Raw genomic sequence first — 19,898 nt, 5'->3', positions numbered from 1 at the left:
ACTTTCTCAAAAGTCACTCTTCCCTTCACCGTGGTTTGTCCTCTGAGCATCAGCTGCTTAAGCACTTGGTTATAGGAGAGCGGCTGTGTGTGTGTGTGTGTGTGTGTGTGTGTGTGTGTGTGTGTGTGTGTGTGTGTGTGTGTGTGTGTGTGTGTGTGTGTGTGTGTGTGTGTGTGTGTGTGTGTGTGCGTGTGTTTGAGGGCAAAAGAGAGAGAGAGAGAGAGAGAGAGAGAGAGAGAGAGAGAGAGAGAGAGAGAGAGAGAGAGAGAGAGAGAGAGAGAGAGAGAGAGAGAGAGACATAGTGTCTCCGTGCGTGTGGAGAGAGAGAGAGAGAGAGAGAGAGAGAGAGAGAGAGAGACATAGTGTCTCCGTGCGTGTGGAGAGAGAGAGAGAGAGAGAGAGAGAGAGAGAGAGAGAGAGAGAGAGAGAGAGAGAGAGAGAGAGAGTGAGTAAGAGTGAGAGAGAGAGAGAGAGAGAGAGAGAGAGAGAGAGAGAGAGAGAGAGAGAGAGAGAGAGAGAGAGTAAGAGTGAGAGAGAGAGAGAGAGAGAGAGAGAGAGAGAGAGAGAGAGAGAGAGAGAGAGAGAGAGAGAGAGAGAGAGAGACTCAGACTGGTTACCCTACCTATCCGCCTTGAGGAGAGGAGAGGAGAGGCTGCTGAAGCACGCGCGCGCACTCTCGCGGAGCAACAAGACAGTAAACAGCCACTACTACACACGGAGCGGCGGAGTTCACGAGACGCTGGAGGAGTAGTCCCCGGTACCGAAAAAACGCTCGAGACAGCGCCATCACCTCGCCCCAGGCTCATCACAGCCATGTATCTGAACAGGGAGGAGGACAGTAGCAAAGGTAAGCCCTCGTCCGGGAGCCTCCGTATCGTGACAGTTTAAAGTGTTCATTGTTCATCAGGGCTGAGATCAGCCCACATGTGAACGCGTGGATTCCTGCATTAGATTTGCAGATACAACATTGATCTTCTCAGGCGTATTGAGGCTGTTGGTGGAAAGTGGAGCCCCACGTTGTGTTCCCATTATGTAACATCAATGCAAACTATCTGCGAGTGTATTGATGAGCATGATCCAAAGCTTGCGTTGCGTCGTCCAATCACCGCACACCTCTTTTAGACGCTGATTGCTAGGTGTCGATGATGGTGTGACATTAAAGACCCACTAAAGGGCATTGTAACACAAGGTCAAAGCCTCCACAATGACACCCCAACGTGGAGCCGCTTGGGCTGCCTGCGAGTTTAACGATGGTAACAGTTCATATAAATTATACAGAATGTTATACACCACATTATTTCAGCACGCCTCAGTGAAAGAGGTTGAAAAATTGTCATTTAGGAAGCTCTCCCACGTGGGCGAGAGGCGGGATTTTTTTGGTGTGGTATAATTGATGTCAAGTAAGCGAGCATTGTCCTTTACGGTCCTTACAGCCCGCACCATGCAGGCTATTCGTTCTGGGGCCAAGGGGGTCCTTCTGACGACTACTTAATTCCCGTTCATAAGACAATAACACCTGCTGCTGCCGAGGACCGAGTGGGAGGGGCCGCTGGTTCTGCTCCCTTTAGTGGGATAGGATGCAACCAAATACCCTGCTGTATGACTGGGTGTTAACACATTAAACAAACAAAACAAGGAAATCAGAGGAATAATTTCTTAAGTGGATATCTCCGAAGTGCTTAGGTTATAGTGACATTTATCGTGATGCAAGGCTTATTGGATGCATTGTGCAGCCCCAGACCTCATCGATATGAAGCCCTAAAGTTTATAGAGGAATTACCTAACCAACTTATTTTAATGGCTTCATAATTTGACTAGCTGTGGGGCTTAATGTGGAACAGTTGTCGTTACAGTTCGCAGAATGGACACATTTAGCCTCTGAATTGGTTAATGGGAGTGAGTGGGTGTACCTGCACTACTGGTGTGTTTCTCACTGGAGCCTGTGGTAATGTACGGTCCTCTTTTTTATCTAATGGTTAACATTCTCTTCACGTCTCAAGGTGGACTCGGGGGAAGATGTGTACTGATATTTTCTTAAGATTATAGGGTTATAAACAATTGTCTTAACGGTGCCTTCTACAGTCAAATGGCCATATGCATAGTGGCTGTGGGTCACTATCAAAAACATCAGCCAAAGAGTCATTTGTCCTTTTCTAACATATGAGTGATCTTCTTTTCTCTCTGTTAAGGAATACATATTGTTCTTTTTTTTCTACCCAAAGTCAAACTGTGAGACGTTGCATGATTTGTGGACGCAGTGTTCTGATAGATTACGGAGCCTCCATGCATGGGTACTCAATCAGTCCTACCCACCGTGGAGCTAGACATGCTGCGGTGTTTCTGAAACCTACAGAAGGAAGGACAGCAGTGATGGGACAAGTATTCATCCAAGGATGCTTCAACGTTAGTAAAAAAGTTAGCAGTCAAAGACACAGGAGTCAGGGCCATCTGTACCAAGAGGAAGGACTCTGAACTCTGGGTCTGCATCTACGCTGCGGCCATACAGCCCATAGCCTGGAGGTTTCTTATTCTTCTCCTACATTGGCACACGGTTAAGCTGTGCTGCCTCAAGATGGCAGTTGTGATGAACTTAACATGACATCTTTGCAGGACAGGAGCGAGCCCTGATCGATCCCCGTTAGGGTGAATTACCCCGGACGACATGGTGGAACCGGGACAGGGATGCGTTCAAGGAGGGGACCTGTGATTGACTTAATGCAATTTATGAATGTTATCACCTTGCTGTGTGTCAGTGGAGAATGAGTGTGATTCCATTATCAGGAGCAAGAGGTCGCTCACACAATTGTGTACCCTCTCTCAGAAAAATAAGTTCAGTTGAGGCCACATATGTGCGTTCAGATGGGTGCAGTGCAGAGGACTGACATGAGATGGACATAACATACTGTCATCAAGACCATTTTCCGAATGTTTACACCTTGTTTTTGTCAGCAGATGACTATTTCGGTGACCTTGGGTGTCTTGAAAGGCGCCTCTAAATTAAATGTATTATTATTATTATTATTTGAACACTGCTTGCTTTACTGTTGGATTGGGACCTGGGAGCGTTTGCGTGCGCTCCTCAGGCCGGTCTGGCATGCAATGTAGAGCAGACTACTACCGCTTGAGTTGTGATATGTGATAAGACGCCGGCTTCACTATTGATTTAGGGGGATGATGGCCTTGGATTTTGGCTGGGATCCAAGCCTCCACCGGCTTCAACCCGCCACTTTAAATGACTCAACTCCGTCATGATGGTCCTGCCACCATAGCGGCCCACTTAGGTTTCATTTTTTTCAGCTAGAAGATGAATTACAAACTAAAATCACTGCGAGAGAGATAGGTCTGAGCCAGATAGATGCTTATTTCACAGAGGGTGATGGTGGAGGGGGTACCGTCAAAATACTGCTCCTGATGTGGATTTAAGGAGTCCTACATCCACACCGTTACTCTGCTGTGAAAAATACATCTGCACTTTGGAGGAAGAGTCATGGCCATTCAAAACGTTCTCCAAATATTTCCCCTGGCTTTTATATGAATAGAATGGAACATTTAACACGGAAAGAGAATTTAACACGGTGCAAAGTTCAGCGCCCAGTAGAAAGTGTGTTCTTGTGTGTTCAGTGTGTTCTTGTTCTTTGTCATTATTGGCCTGTAGCAATTCACCATGTGCCTCCTCTTCATGGCTGTTCTACTTCTGCTAATGCTGGATAGTAAATTATAGCCGTCATCTCTGATGTCCATGGCGGTTGGAGAAAGAAGCGATTTAAGAGGCGGTGGATGGAGGACCAGAGGTGGAAATGCTATTAATACTTCCTCAACAGTTCAGTTCAGCAAGCTGTTGGCGTGTTAAATTCAGAGGGAAATTACTCCCATTTTAAAAGGAGCTCACCAAAAGCCTGCTTTTCGACATAGACAGGTTTGATGGAGAAACAATGACAAAATGTTCGCATACGATTTTTAACTTAGGGTTAAAGTGAGTTTACCTGTAGGTTTCTGTGTAGGTGTCATTTTATAGGCCAGAAACTGCCTATTTAAACGCCATCATTCGGTACTACACATGAGATTTAAAGACGAAAAATGTTATCCATTAATGGCGGATATGCCTTGGTTTGATTCATGCATTTGACATGGCACAGGATGTTGAAAGAGGTCGTGCTATATGAAAAATGGTACAAGAAGAGTTTAATCGTAGCGCGCTCTTTCCGAAGCTGTGGTTGACATTTAAAAGAAAGCTCTTCTTTGTGCACACTTACACTTATTTAGCTTCTCAATGGATTTCCAATTGGATAACTGCTTCAATTTATTATACGTGTTGCTGTTGTGAACTAAGCCGTGGGGAAGATCTCAAGGAGTCAGAGGATGAGACTATAATACTGCAATGAAGGCAATTAGATGCTTTTGTAAGAACACCTGCAACTAAACCAGGCTTTTGACCTGCTCTTTCACTGTTCCAGTGAGAGACGGAGACGCTCCCTGTGGAAGGGGAAGCCATAACATCGGATTTGAAGAAAGCCTAATCACACATTGAATCATCCGGCATGTTAACTGTGAGAGAGCAGAAAATCAAGTCTCAGTCATTAGGTGAACGACAATTTATAAATGCTGTGATCCGAAGAGGCTTATTATTATGTCAGTATTTGTCCAGCGCCCCCTATTGACTGGCCAGAGAAACAGCCAAACGTCACCATTGTGAAGGTGGTCTGCCAAAACAAAATGGATGACATCTGTTATATTATGGTTAGTATGGCTGAGCGGAAATGGACAGGGTCTATAGCGCTAGCGTCGGATTCCACCGCTACTCCAGCCCCTTCCTGTTGCTGGCTTTCCCGTATTGTGCTCCCCCTCATGGACACCGCTGCTGCTTCCCGGGGTTAGCCCCGCCCTAGACGATTGTGATTGGTTTAAAGAAATGAAAACAGGCCAGCCCAGTTTCCCCCCGGATAGACAGCTCTAAATAGCGTGGTTCAAGACCATTCTACTTGCTGTAGTTTGGTCTGGCTTTGCGAGACTATATTATGGTTAGACATTTAGCATTAAAATTAAATTAATAAGTGACGCCAACACACCATAGATGGGAGAACAGAATGAATCGTCGGTTCTTTTTTATATATATCAGGACATCCAGGTTTACTGAAATGAATAGATAATAAACTATAAATTCAGCCCTGCAGGAAGTGATGTCATTAGAACTGATTAGGGGTCAAGGACACTTGGGAGTGTGCTAGAGCCCTGGGGTCTCTCTATTGTAAAGAGAGCCTCAATGAAAGGGATAAAATTCTATTTGGGGGCTCTACCCCTACCCCTTCCAACGTGTTGAAACACATTGGGAATAAAGGCCAATCAATTAATATAAAGAGAAGATTGGAAAGAGAAAGGAACAAGGCCATTATACTATTAACCAGGGGAGCCCATCCCCTCCCCCCCCCCGGGTCCAAGAGGGACAAGGTTCGTTGTGGGGGTCCCAGTCCGGCCCTGGAACAAAGTGATCGGGCGGTAGGACATTTATCTCCAAAACGCCCGTTGGCACAACATTGATGGATTAGGTTTCGCGGGCCACACTTCTGAGAGGTTTTATCAAAGAAACGGCCCATTTGGGCAATCACTTTTTCTGCAAGAGCTGGAAATCCAAATCTCTGATTTGACATTCCTTGGAGTCAGGGGAACGTGGGTGGGATTTTTGCCATCTCTGGCCATCTCGAAAGGGCATGAGAAGGGGCGAGGCCTCCAACCTTAGAGTAAATAGGCAGAAAACTGCGCCGGTTTCAGGTTCCCCTTTCTGGATGGGATGGAGATAGAAGCTTGTGCCTTCAGGCGTGTAAAGACTGTGTGTACAACTTCTTCATATATGGGGTTGAAAGGACATAAAGGAGCTCACGCTACGCCCCTTATGATATCTTAAAAAGTTCTAACTCTTTATTTTAAGGGGTGATGGAGGTCTGACTCTGGGATATGTGTTATGGGTCGTTGTGGGGAGGCTGTGAGAGAAATTATAGCTTTGTTTGTTACCCCCTGTTGGCCTAGAGACCCCAAATCGATAGTGTCACTTGTCCTTGAGGCGCTCTTTCATATAAAAGATACCCCATGCTCCATCCAAGGGTCCTTGACCCCTAGGTCATCTATGTAATTACATAACTTCCTTTAGAGATAGATTTACAGTATATTATCTACTTTTTTAAATAAACCTCAATGCCCTGATTCATATAAAAGAGACCAGACGTCTCTATCTTACGCCCAAGGCATTCTGTGCCCCCTGAAAGGGATGTTTCTATCATTTTCTGAATAAAAAAATATGAAACGCTGTGTAAACTAACAATCTAAGCATCATATGCATTGACTGACTGAAGATTACAAAATCAGAATACACTTTTTCGCTAGAAACGTCATCAAAGTGTATTTCAATGCCGAAGCTATGTATTTTTTTTTTCAATTTTCACTGAGAATAAAATGATGTCATGCATTTTGTTTCGGCAGACACAACTTGAGATACAACACGTTTTGCTTTGCTGACGTTTAGGTTGGAGATCACGTGGGTCACATGAATATAATAGATAATCCGAAGCAGTTACCACTGAGGAGGTAATTAATTCATCCTTAAAGGGACACTGTGTAAAAATTACTCCCATCTAGTGGTACAATTGTATATTGCATTCAAACTAATAGTGCTCGCTTGTTCAAAAACTACGGTGGGCAGTATGTGCCAAGAAGCTGTGTCATGACATCCAATGCTACCTCATCGAGTCATTCGAGTGATGATGAGGTTCGTTATTTCAAACAAATTTCAAACTGCATTGAATCATTAGTGTAAGCTAATGATGTATGAGTAATTACTCCTCGAGCAAGATAGTGAATTATTTCAGTCATCATTCACGCTGGCTCAGAGTGAAAACGCGTTTGCATTTTCTGTACCACGTAGTGCTTTTTGTCCCTCTCGGCCGTTCATAGACCGGAAGAACATGGAAGCCTCCATGAAGCTTACCCGTCCTATGTAACTACATATTAATTATTCTTCGCTCAGGAGGATAAGTGCGGCAGAGATTTTTGGCAGAGATAATTTTACACCAATGAGTACTTATTTATGAATGAATACGTTGATTTGAGGTAATAAATGACTTAAAATGTTACACAGTGTCCCTTTAAGGTCGAGCCCTTCCTGGTGCGGTTTTAAATGCAGCGCTACGGTTGGCCTTGATTGAGTTGTCATCTACGGCCTTCCCGTCTCCTGACTGCTGCTGAAAGAGAGCGTAGCTGAAACAACCTCATTTACCCCCCCTCCCTCCTGCCCAGCACTCAGCCCTCCTTCCCACCAACACACGGAGACACATGGAGTAACTTCTTACTCAGGCAGAAAGGGAACGTATCGTCAACTCGTTCTTGGGTCATCGTTCCAGAATTTCCACTTCTCTTTTCTGTGGGCAGATTCAGGGCCTCGGTGGAGCAGAGGTTTATTTGTGATGTGTCGTCAATGTTCAAAATGCATTTGTGTTGCGATATTGAATTTTTCTCGTAACTTGCTTGTCCGATATTTAGAAAATCGGACTTACCCACACCCGTCCATGCAGTGAATGCACCACTGCTCATGAGAATAACATAACTAGTCATGAGAAACGCACTTGTTGAAACGTACTGCTTCCCCCAGGATTGATATGATGCTCATTTCCTGCCGTCACATGTTGCTTAATGCTACAAATCTCTGTTGTGAATTTAAAATAGGCCGCCACATCATATTTATCTTAAATAGGTTGAGTAATGACACATTCAGATCATCCACTGTATTATCCTCAGTGCAAGGTGACTAATTATTCAATACATTCTAGCTTAATTATTAATTCCCTTAGCTTATGCAACTGCTTGGCTTACAGTATGGAGTGAATGTATGTGGGGGAATGCTGTTTCTCCAGTGTTTAGTACGAAAAAGCAGGAGACAGGTCTTCCTATCCCAGTGTTTTTGATAGTTATTTAGTACGATGCACAGCCTGTGGGCTCTGGATTGCTGTCTGAGAGAGAGAGAGAGAGAGAGAGAGAGAGAGAGAGAGAGAGAGAGAGAGAGAGAGAGAGGACCCTACAGTTGTGTGTTTGGGTTCTCTGCTATCTTCACTGGCTATCCTTCCCCTCTTCCATGGTCTGGTCTGCGAGTGGAGACGGTTTGCACCATTGTGGACCATCTGGGGAAAAAAAGAGAGAAGAAAGAGTGATGGGATTGAAGAGGCAGGGCAACAGACGACCGAGTGGAAGGAAGTGTGAAAAGATGGAGAGCTGGAGATAGAGAGAGTGGGAGAGAGGGAGACGCAGAGCAGAAGCAGAGCCCTGGAGTGCTAGCTTGTGAAGGTCACACAGAGGATAGAAGGCCCTGTGTGATTGTTTCTTGTGTATCTTTGCCTCTACTGTATGTGTGTGTGTGTGTGTTTGTGTGCGTGCATGTGTGTGGTTGTGTGTGTGCGTTTGTGCCTTTGTGGTCGTGGGTGTGTCTGTGTGTATATTTGTGTATGTGTGTGAGTGTGGATTGTGTGTATGTTTATGTATGTCGGTCTGTGTGTGTTGTGGGTTTGTGTTGGTGTGTGTGTGTGTGTGTGTGTGTGTGTGTGTGTGTGTGTGTGTGTGTGTGTGTGTGTGTGTGTGTGTGTGTGTGTGTGTGTGTGTGTGTGTGTGTGTGTGTGTGGCACGGGCAGGGGGGATGGGGTTGGGGACTGGGAGAGAGCGATAGGGAGGCTTATATGGTAAAATGAAGACAGCTAGGTGGCAGAAAATTGGCCTGGATGTGAGGCTGTCACATACATAGATAGATATAGATAGAATAATGTATTTATCCCCCAGGGTATAAGACATGCCAGTTAGATACAGGGCCATGGACAACCGCCGTATCGGAGCTGCATATTACGCACGGCGAATTCTATCTCGTCGTGATCATTTTGTCAATGTCTTTACTTTTCATAACTCTTTGAAACTGTGCACAATTGTTGACACTACGCTCTGGCCACGTGTGTATGGGAGGACATGCGTGCACGTGACCCTTCCATAGTGAACGAGTGTGTATATGTGCTTGTGCGATTGTGCGATGCGCGGTGTGGTGTACGAGGAAGGCTGTTGCGTAACCTTCCAGTTCTTTGTGTGGATCCTTGATCTCTGGGCAGCGTCCTCTCTCCTCGTGTGCTGTGTATGATTATCGATACATGTGCCATGTTGCATGGCTGCACACTTCTCTGCATTATTCGAGCAGGCCTGACTATACAGGCCTGTGCTGTTCACCTATATGATGGCGTGTGCATCCAGCGCCGGTGTCCTGCGCCCTGTAATCGCATCGGAGGGGCCGTGAAGCTGCTTCTCATTCACGGTTAACTGTATTGATCCGCTAGTGATTCTGTGGCGTTAATGGGGATAATGGAGCATCTTGATGTTCCTCCTGCTTGTCATCGGTCCACCAGGGGCGTAGAGAAAACACAAACGTTGTCTCGTCAATAAGCCATGGCATACGTGGAAAATAAATCGGAAGTGCGGTTACTGCTAAAACATCTGGGCAATATCTAATTCAATACTGGTTAACAAACTTAAATGTATACCTACTAGGCTGTCTTTAATTGATACATGGTCTGAAAGTCTTTACACTACTGTTTTTTTTGATCTTCCAACTCAAAGACCTGCTCCCGCCTAAAACTTTGGTTTTACTTTTTATTTTGCGCACTGCACGAATCAAAGTTTTTGATTTAGTATTGAAGCAGATGTGCTCCGTCGCAGTACTGTGGGTGACTCTACCTATGGGGCCAGCGGTGCCAGTGCCTGTCCTTGTGTCGTTTGTACATATGTCCGGACATTTGTAAATGCAGCACAGCCCACCATCACAAAGTTGCTAATTGTGATTCTAAGCTCAGGAAAATGCAGTGGACAGAATGCTGCTCATTTTCCGTAAGCAAAGCCACGGTTTCTGACAGAATTTAGCCTAATTTATAAGCCAACACTCTGTATAATTATTACTCAAATTCTGGGTCACAGAAACGGCCAGTTAGGGTGATTTATCTACTTCCTGGGGTCGCAATGGGCTTTTGAAGATATGCTGAAGATCCACACGTATGTCCTTATCTCGGGGGGCAAGTTAGACTGTTTATTGATGATGCAATCAACTTTTCAATCAACAAAAATATCTGCGTCTGCCAATGTTCTGGTAAACGCTGGTCTCTTCGCTGCCATCACATCTGTTTGAACAAACCAATTACTCTGTCTCAAAGTTTGAATCAACGTGCCAACTCGCATCCCTGATATACACCATGGAAAGAGAACAGTTTACTGTAGACCGCCTGAGAATTGAAGCAGTCTGCGTTTTTGCCGAAAGATTGACTAGCTTCTCGGGCATGCTGCATTAGCATATTCATAGATCCTTGCATACTGGGTGAAATAACTCTACATAAGGTGTGGAGTTACATAGAAACTATTTTCAGCCTGTGAGGTTATTTTGTGGGGTTCAAAAAAAGTTTATTCAACAGAGGACTTCAACCCCACTGGGAACGGGACTTCTATCTTGATTTAAAGAAGATGGCAAGCTAGTTGCTGAAGAAGCAACAGACGTCTGACAGGATATGTCCCAAGATAGTCAACCTGACTGGTTAAACGGATGATAGTAATGCTATCCAGAGAATAGGAACGCTGATCCAAACAGCAGGGCTGTAGGCTACGCAATTAGCTAACGCAATCCTTAAAGCTGTAATTATAATATCTGCATGCTGATGTTGATGATGTTGAAACCTTGTTAGGAAGAGTTTACCGGTGCTTGGTTAAACATAACAGCCCTGTATGTACATCACAGGATGGATGATGTGTTCAAGTGCTTACGTTTGTGTTTGTATTTGGAGCACATTGTGCGCATGGGATAGATTTAGTCTGGCTGTGGCGCTGTGGGATGTTATCTCCCACCAAAGCAGTGGTGTGCTGGATACTGATAACAAATGATTACTGCTTCCCACGGGGGCCAGAGTTCATCCATTGTGCGGTCAGCTAAGGTTAATGCCCAGATCTGGGATAGTTGAAGATTTGAGACATTGTCGTCTTTGTTTACTCATAGGATATTGATGTACTAATTAAAAGACTAATGGAGAATTTCATTGGTTATCAAGATAAGAATTAACATTATATCCACCGAATGCCATACTTCAAACGTCAGTTTGAAATGATACATGAACAAAAACATCTATCATCTCTCAGAAACAATACCTTTCACACTAAATTGATATATGTAATTTATTCATTCCAAAGCATGCAGAAGATAACATTTTCTGAGCGCAATTGTCATCTTACTTTTACTATTATGCGAAAACCAATGGTGAAAAACAATTGAAATGTTACTAAAAGTAAAAATGTTCACAGGTTTCCTGAATTTCTCTGGTACAGTGTGTTCCAGAAAAGTTATGGCTACGAGCTGGTGTGCATGAAAATTGGGTGTTGTGGATGTGTGGTTTTTTCTGTGCATGTGAGTGCGTAGCTGTCTCTTAATCTGTGATTTCGTGCAGGCCACACTATGTTGCCATATTTGGCAAGGTAGGGAGACTGACAGATTGGGGTATATTTATGCCATATCCTCCGCCTGGCTGTCTGTGCATCTCTTGCGCGTCCCTTTCTTCCCTTCCTCTTCCTCCCTCACTCCCCGGCCGCTGCCACATCCACTTAACCGCCCTGCTTCACTGAGTGCCAGCAGCGGAGCTCCGAGGACCCAGGGACATTTCGCTTCCACCACCGTTCATTATCTAACCGGCGCCAGCCAGCAGCACAGGTAGAGCAGCTCGCAGTGACTCCCCACATTAATCCCGCCCACCGTTGCGTGGCCGCAGCCCCGATCTGTGGGCTGTCACCGGGCCGCTCCAGCAGGTGTCCCTGAGCCGGGAAACAGATCCCCTGACGGTATGAGGGTACACCTGGCCGAGGTGGCTGCTCACTGCTGCTCAGTGCGTCCATGCACTACCCCTGCACCATTATAGCAGTCCTTCTTTTTTTAGATGTATCTTTTTGTGGGATTGTTTTGCACCTGTATGGACAGGAGAGGGAAGAGTGACAGGAGAGTGGGCTGAACGAGAGAAGGAATGACGGTAGCATTGCACCGTAGGTCGGCATTGAATCTGGGTTGTTATGAGGCATCGCCTATGTCAGTGCTTCTCAAACTATTTGTACTAATGTCCCCCTCGCCCATATATAACTATTATAATGATAATGTTGGAATAATTAATGTGCATATTAGTTGGTGGCCAACATTAAATGAGTGGTGGAAAGACTTAGAGAGTGGAAAGACTTGTTTTGTAATCAATTGGAAAAATCAACATAACTTGTGCAGTAGTATGGAAATACACTTAATATACAGTAAACATTTTCAAAGTCGCCCCTGTACTCCTTGAAAGTACCCCTTGGGAAAGGCGTGCCCCCATTTGAGAACCACTGGCCTATGTGGTTTTTGTGTGAGTGGGTTGAGCCCTCGAGTCATCCAGCATTTCATCTTTTATCATCGCCTCAGAGTAGTTTGGAGAGGAGGAGGGAAGGGGAGTGAAGGAGGAGGAGGAGGAGAAGCCAACCTGAAGGAGAGATGAGCAGGACAGGTGTGAAGAGAGTGAAGGCTTGGTCCGGGTATTCTGGGAGAGCTGAGCCGACGCCCAGGAACAGACGCTGAAACGGTTCACACACGTCGGCGCCAGGTTGATCACAACAGAAGGATTACCTTTTTTTTTATCCTGGAAGTTCGGTTTGCCTGATTTCCTCCCAGAATTAGAAGATACCTAAATTGGGTGTTTAAATTCGACAGTGTTGTCCAATGTCATTAATATTCCAGTAGTCTCGCATTCCTGAAGGAGGAGCAGCAGGAGAAGGAAGTAATGAGGTTAAGATGGAAGAACAGATGATGTGGGCAGAATTGCACTCAGGCATCTTCGAACACTAACATGGATCCACCTGACTGGCTGCATGTAAATGAGCAGCGCTTTGGTCGCAAACACACAGATTCAGGTACGCCAGGGATTAATCGTCACGTAGCTTATGCAAAAATGCATAAGAATACACCGCAGAATAGGAAACTGAACATCACAATACATATATCTAAATGAAGCGAGAACGGCACCTTTGATCAGATGATGCATGAATTATTAATGCAGACAAAGAAATAACACGTTTTGTAACTGTAGCCTAAATATCAACGGAACTAGTATTCCAGAGAACTGTTCAATTTTAAACAAGGACGACAGGGGACTCAATACAGTGAACATGAAAGATCTGATCAGACCACTGTGAAAGCCATCTCCACCAATGCATTGAGTCTCTCTCTCTCTCCTGTTTCTCTCCATCGGCAGAACAATCTAGGTGTTGTTTTTGTGGCTCCTCTTGAACCCCCACTAGCTTTTTCACTAGCGGGGCTCGCAAGCTTATCGTCTGATGTTTGCCTTGGATGCAGCGTGACTCGCTACAGCTGGGAGAGGGCTGTGAATTGGATCCCGGGCAATTGTGCATTGGTAGCAGCGAGCCGAGGGAGCTTAGCCCTGGACTCAGTGGAGCTGAGACGCACCAGATTCAGCTGGCTCCTCCATCCACTCCATGTTTGATTGGTCTGGGCTCCAGAACAGAAATGTGACGGGTTTTTTTGTGCCTGTGGTCCACATATATGACGTGGTGGTGCCAGTCTCTCCATCTCTCTCTCTCTCTCTTTCATTCTGCTGCTCCATTGTTCCCTCTCTCCGCTCTGACTTGCTGAGGCTTGGTAAAATCAGCAGCTGTGGGGTGTGCGGCTCACATTGATTTATGGTGCATTCGTTGAGTAATGCACGTGTTTCCCAGTGTTATGATTTTGTTTTTGGTTTATAATCGAAGGGGTGCTTTCTGATACCCTTAGTAGCTAATGAAAGCCTGAGGCCACCGTCGAATAGTCAAATGTAAACCACATCACATGTACTTTGATAACCTCTTTCACTTGACCTCGATGGGAAACGTCACAAGGTCAAGGGAAGATGTAAGAGATGATTCATGAGGACTTGGGAGAAGGAAACCGCGGTGCTAAGATAATCTGACGACCTGACTATGAGACGTGGATGTTGTGGACGTGGTTCGGCCGTGGTGAACTACGATGTTCCCTAGCTGGATGATTGAAAGCGCATCCTAGGTCCTTCGTCCTGTAAGTGTTCTACACTTTTGTTTTGTGCAGGCTGTATAAACGTGGACAACCATGGGAAAAGGTTGAAAATTATATATAAAACATTTTGTACCAGTCTCAACAGTGAAACAAAACCGTTAGACTCACTTTCGTGTCCACTCATATTTGTCAAAATTGATACTAGGGCTGTAATGGTACACAAAAGTCCCGGTTCAGTACTTACCTCGGTTTTGAAGTCACGGTACGGTACAGGACGATACAGTTCATAGTTAAGGGAAACTGCTTGTTTGTCAACAACGGAGAATGGCCGTAGATCAGCAGCAATGAAATCACCAATAAACTTGGTTATGGCAGTTGCATTTCTGAATCCCCAGACAGGGGTTGTTGAATGCGTGTGCATGTTAAAGTGCGGTACGTAGACACGGAGAGCACTCTCCGTAGCCCCTCCCCGTAGCTTACGTGCGCATCCAATATTTTTTAACTATCCATCGACGCAAAGGAGACGGCAAGGGCTGGGATTAGTCCTTTAACAAAATCATCACTTCTCCAGTTGAACTCATGGACCTATTGGTTTAACTTTGCACATTATTTACTTTGTACATTGTTTACTTTGAACATTAAGGACCAATAAAACACCAAATAAGATTTGAAAAGCTTTGGAAGTTTATTTTCAACACTGCTTACATGGTTTGTAGTCAACATATAAGATTGATCGGGCGGCGAATTGCATTGCGTATCCGTCATCCCGACGGAGAACTGCGAATGCTCGAGGGGTCTCCGTAGTTACGGAGTCGGAGTAGTATACTTTGGCTAAACGGTCCGGGGGGAACTCCGACTTCAAGTTTTAAATTCCGCAACGCAAAACAAGCCTTTACATTCGCCATATTAACGCTATGTACGCCACATTTACGAACCGCGGTACACCTCTGTAACCACACCGGAGTGCCTGTGAAGGTTCGTGACAAATACGTGTATCGTAACACCTCTAATTAATACCAATTAGTATGATTGTATGAAAATAGTTGACAGTTATTATTTCATCCTTTGCTTAGTAAACCGGCAAATGGTGAGTCGCTTTAAATGCCGCTGCCACAAGGAAGTTGGACAACGTTATATCCTCACCTTCCTTAAAGAAACGAGCATTAAAGATCTCCTATTATACTACTTTTCTGGTCTTAATTTCTTAATAATGACTCCTATTGAGCAACCTGACACGAATCACAGCACAAAAAACTATGTAGATTTTCGGGAAACTCTTCCTCTCATCTGGGCGCTTTCAGCATTCTCTGTCAACACTCCATTTCGTCCTTCTCCGCCCCCTCGCCCCCCTCCTGCCAACCCCACTCCGTTGTGATTGGCTACCTTCCAGAAGACCATGTTGCAGCATTACCATACATGGAAAATCCGGATTGTTCTACGTAGATAAATCCCGGAAATTTGAACAAGTGAATCGCGACCGACGTCCCTAGTGTTTAGCGCTCTGCACAGCCACCCCAGACGGTCAGCAGGGAATACGTCTAAATGCATGTACGTCATTATTTGACACTTTAGTATGGTTAAGCATGACTGTAAATCAATGTAACAACGTTTATAGGTCATAAAAGTCGAAAAAGCATAATATGTGCTCTTTAAGAGAATCCTGCCAGCCCTTATCCTGGCTGCCATCTTTACCTCAGGGTAACTCAGTTAGGAACGTTCTAAAGAAGAAAGACGATTCGACCAGAGCCTGAGTCCTCTACTCTCCAGCTGTTTTCGGTCTTTCCAATATCCCCTTCCAATAATATGTCCTTCACATTTGGTTTGTTTGCATTGGGAGTGGTCTTACGTTAAGAAAACACACGTTTCCACTGTTAAACAATTGTAACATCCTACTGGTTCTGCCGACCGTTTAAACAACAGAGGGCAGTGCTACACACTGGTGGTGGATGAGAGGTGTCATACCTCCCCAATACACACAAGCATTTAAACTCATACACACGCATAATCACTATGTAAAGTGTTTTGGGTACCTCGAAAAGCGCTACATAAATGCTATCAATTAGGCCTATTAGGTTATTTTTTATCACTTTCCAGAGTATTCTCTGTATGAGTCAGTTAACATTTGATAACCCTATTCCTCATACTCCTCACACAATGCATTCTTCCCTTTCTAGCCATGAGGTCTTGGACAGAGAATATTATGAGTTTGGTGTAGTAGGAGATTATGATGGACGGGATCTTTGTTTGTAGACAGCACACAAAGCAGCACAGAGCCCCCCATCTCGTGGGATTCATCTGGCATCTGGAATAACATACCCAGCACGAGCACACAAAGAGATATTTGATAAATTATTCGTTGCTGTACTCAGCATGCGATCCATTCATTTGGGGTTAGCGCTCAAAGATAAAATACCGTTTTTTTTGGGATGTATTCTTCAACGACATTCAGATTGTTGCTCTCTCAAATGCCTCGCTTATTAGAGAGCATTGGAAGTGGAGGGCGGGGGTGGGAGAGAAGGAGCAAAAGCCTAAGAGAACCTTAGAATGGAAAGGCTTAATGCTATCTCTGTTCCAATGCATATCTCTGTTCTAATGCCTGTCTCAGTGGTGGCTGTCACATTTATGCAGGAGTTAAAATGGTGGCTGAGAGACAGTGTGAGAAAACACAGCTGAAATAAGGCAAAGTGTTTCATTAGAATTGTCCTGAGGATTGTAGTTATCTTTAGATCAATTCATACAAACACACTAACTCTCTCACACACACACACACACACACACACACACACACACACACACACACACACACACACACACACACACACACACACACACACACACACACACACACACACAATATACGTCCACATACACACACCCAGGCACATACATATACACACCAATTCACACACACACACACACACACACACACACACACACACACACACACACACACACACACACACACACACACACACACACACACACACACACACACACACACACACACACACACACACACACACACACATACACACATACACAGTGACATACTCACACACTCAGAATGTAAGCAATGGCTGGGGCGACTGCACATCAGACACAGTTTGACAGGAGCATGGCTGCTGGCTCATAGGGACTGTCGTTGTCCACAGAGTCAGGCAGATCTCATTAAGCACCACTCATACAGGCCATGCATACTGAGCAACCGGGGACAGTCATGCTTAGAGGAGGACTCATGGATAAAACATGAAGGTGCACCATGGAGCCCTCTGCACACGGCCCTGGGATGTTCCAGGCAGGATACTGCAACGTTTACCCTTCTGAGTGGACCGGGCCTCTAGGGCTCTCTGATGGGCTGCTCACATTTTAATGTTCAAATATCTATTCTCCATGAGCGTGAGTGCAATTAGCATTGTACCAGGAATGTTTCTGATCAGGAGACCCCCACACACACACACACATACACGCACGTGCACGTACGCCGTCGCACGCACGCACACAAACACACACCCACACACGCATGCTGTCAAAATCCCGTAAGACGCTCTCCATCTCTTTAACTGCTCTGAAATATTAATTCAATGTAATAGGCTGTTGGTATGAAACATTTAGCTATCACATTTCCATTTTATTAAACAAAGGTTTCTGGTTGCCTGCCTTTGAACCATTAGTGGTTTTCTTTTCCAACCAATAAAGAGAAGTAAACAGTAAGAAAGAAAAAGGTGGTAAATTATGTGTGTGTGTGTGTGTGTGTGTGTGTGTGTGTGTGTGTGTGTGTGTGTGTGTGTGTGTGTGTGTGTGTGTGTGTGTGTGTGTGTGAATGTGTGTGTGTGTGTGTGTGTGTGTGTGTGTGAGTTTGTGTACATGTGCGCCTATGTGTGTGTGTTTGTGTGTGTGTGTGCGTGCTCCTATGTAAGTGCGAGTTTGTGCTTGTGTGTGTGTGCTCGATAGCTCAATCCCTCAGTGTTTTTCACGCTGACTACTGAAACGCTACAGCAGCCCTCGGTGTCACACCTTCCCCATACTGTAACGCACTGCTCCAGATGATGCTCCAGCCTGGATGATGAACACACTGATGGGCCCTGTCACAGAGCAGGAGGGCATCTCGGTACCGGGACCTGGAACCACACAACGGCAGGGAGAGGGAGGAGGGGGAGGGAGGGAGGGGAGGGAGGAGAGAGGGAGGAGAGGGAGGGGAGGGGGAGGAGAGGGAGGAGAGGGAGGTGAGGGATAGGAGGAGAGGGAGATGAGGGATGGGAGGAGAGGGAGGAGAGCGAAGAGAGGGAGGAGAGGGAGATGAGGGATGGGAGGGAGGAGAGGGAGGGGTGGGAGGAGAGGGAGGGGAAGGAGGAGAGGGGGAGAGGAGAGGGGAGGGAGGAGAGAGGGAGAGGAGAGGGAGGAGAGGGAGGAGTGGGAGGAGAGGGAGAGGAGAGGGAGGAGAGGGAGGAGTGGGAGGAGTGGGAGGAGAGGGAGAGGAGAGGGAGGAGAGGGAGGAGTGGGAGGAGAGGGAGGAGAGGGAGGGGAAGGAGGCGAGGGGGAGAGGGGAGGGAGGAGAGAGGGAGAGGAGAGGGAGGAGTGGGAGGAGTGGGAGGAGAGGGGGGAAGAGAGGGAGGAGAGGAGAGGGAGGAGTGGGAGGAGAGGGAGGAGAGGGAGGAGAGGGAGGGGAGGGAGGAGAGGGAGGGGAGGGAGGGAGGGAGGGAGTGGGCGAGCTGGCTGCGGGGTGCGGAGAGGGGGATGGGAGGGAGAGGAGATGCGCTGGCTGGGAAGGGAGGTCTGGAGGTGCGGGGAGCTCATCGGATAAGAGTTGTGTGTGACGCCCAGATCATTGAGCTGAGCCGTCTCACATGGAGGACGGACGTGACCTAGTGGAGGGCCGTGGAGAGGTTTCAGGATGAGGCTGGTCAGGGTGGCAGGTGAGGTCACACAGAAAGAGGAAGGGACAGATTCAGGAGTGAGGGCGGGCTGTGTCTAAGTCACATGACCTCTTCACGAGAGTGGAGAAGACACCGCAATGGGTTCCACTGAGCCATTATCCACTGAAAGGTCAGCTAAGGCTTGTCGAGGCTGTAATCTTAATCACAAACATATTAATATTAATATCATTTAAGTACATATAAATGGCATTTGCGTGTATTCATTACCCATTTGGCCATTAAGTTAATCATGTGAATGGAATCACGTGATTAGTAGAGTGATGAGAGCCGGTGCGAGTTCACTCCTGGCTGCCGTCACTCTCTGGCCTGAAGTGGAGAGTGAGCTGATTCATTCCTCCGGCTGAGCACCACAGCGAGGCAAACACAGGTGGGCCTCGTCACTGTAATCATGGCTTCGTGACGTTTGGTTCCAGCAGTGCAACACTTTGGAAAAAACAAATAAAAAATGTCCCGCGGCCCCTGTTGGGTTCATGACTTACACCTACATAAAACCTTACTAATGTTCAGAAGTCCACCTGTGTTTCCGTGTTTTGACACCTTTGGCAGTCATTGCGTGCCCAGTGCCCACGTCTGTGTGACACACTGCCTAGCTCGAGCCTTGATTGTGTAGCATAGCTCCAGCCTCAGTCTGGCAGCAGGGGTTCAGACAGCCACGCAGACAGCCATGTGTTCGACTCCCCACGGCAGCTCCTCAGGCCGCCACCATGCAGCCAGGCACTCAGCAGCAACACCTGGAGGTAGGGTCTCCTGGGGCCTGGAGGTAGGGTCTCCTGGGGCCTGGAGGTAGGGCCTCCTGGGGCCTGGAGGTAGGGCCTCCTGGGGCCTGGAGGTAGGGCCTCCTGTGGCCTGGAGGTAGGGCGTCCTGGGGCCTGGAGGTAAGG

General features: G+C 46.3%; 1 protein-coding gene across 1 annotated transcript in view; it reads left to right on the top strand.

The window, feature by feature from the left end:
• The first annotated feature begins 476 nt into the window (after window positions 1–476).
• Window positions 477–19,898, top strand: part of syt7a (synaptotagmin VIIa) — a 69,696-nt gene continuing 50,274 nt past the window's right edge. The window contains exon 1 of the mRNA XM_060061899.1: window positions 477–847. Within this exon, the coding sequence (XP_059917882.1) occupies window positions 814–847 (34 nt within the window). The 5' untranslated portion in view covers window positions 477–813. The remainder of the gene's footprint in view (window positions 848–19,898) is intronic.

This window comes from Gadus macrocephalus, chromosome 9, assembly GCF_031168955.1.
Source record: "Gadus macrocephalus chromosome 9, ASM3116895v1".
NCBI classification, from domain to species: Eukaryota; Metazoa; Chordata; class Actinopteri; order Gadiformes; family Gadidae; genus Gadus; species Gadus macrocephalus.
The sequence above is the reverse complement of the archived record's forward strand: the minus strand, read 5'-3'. Positions and strand labels throughout refer to the sequence as shown.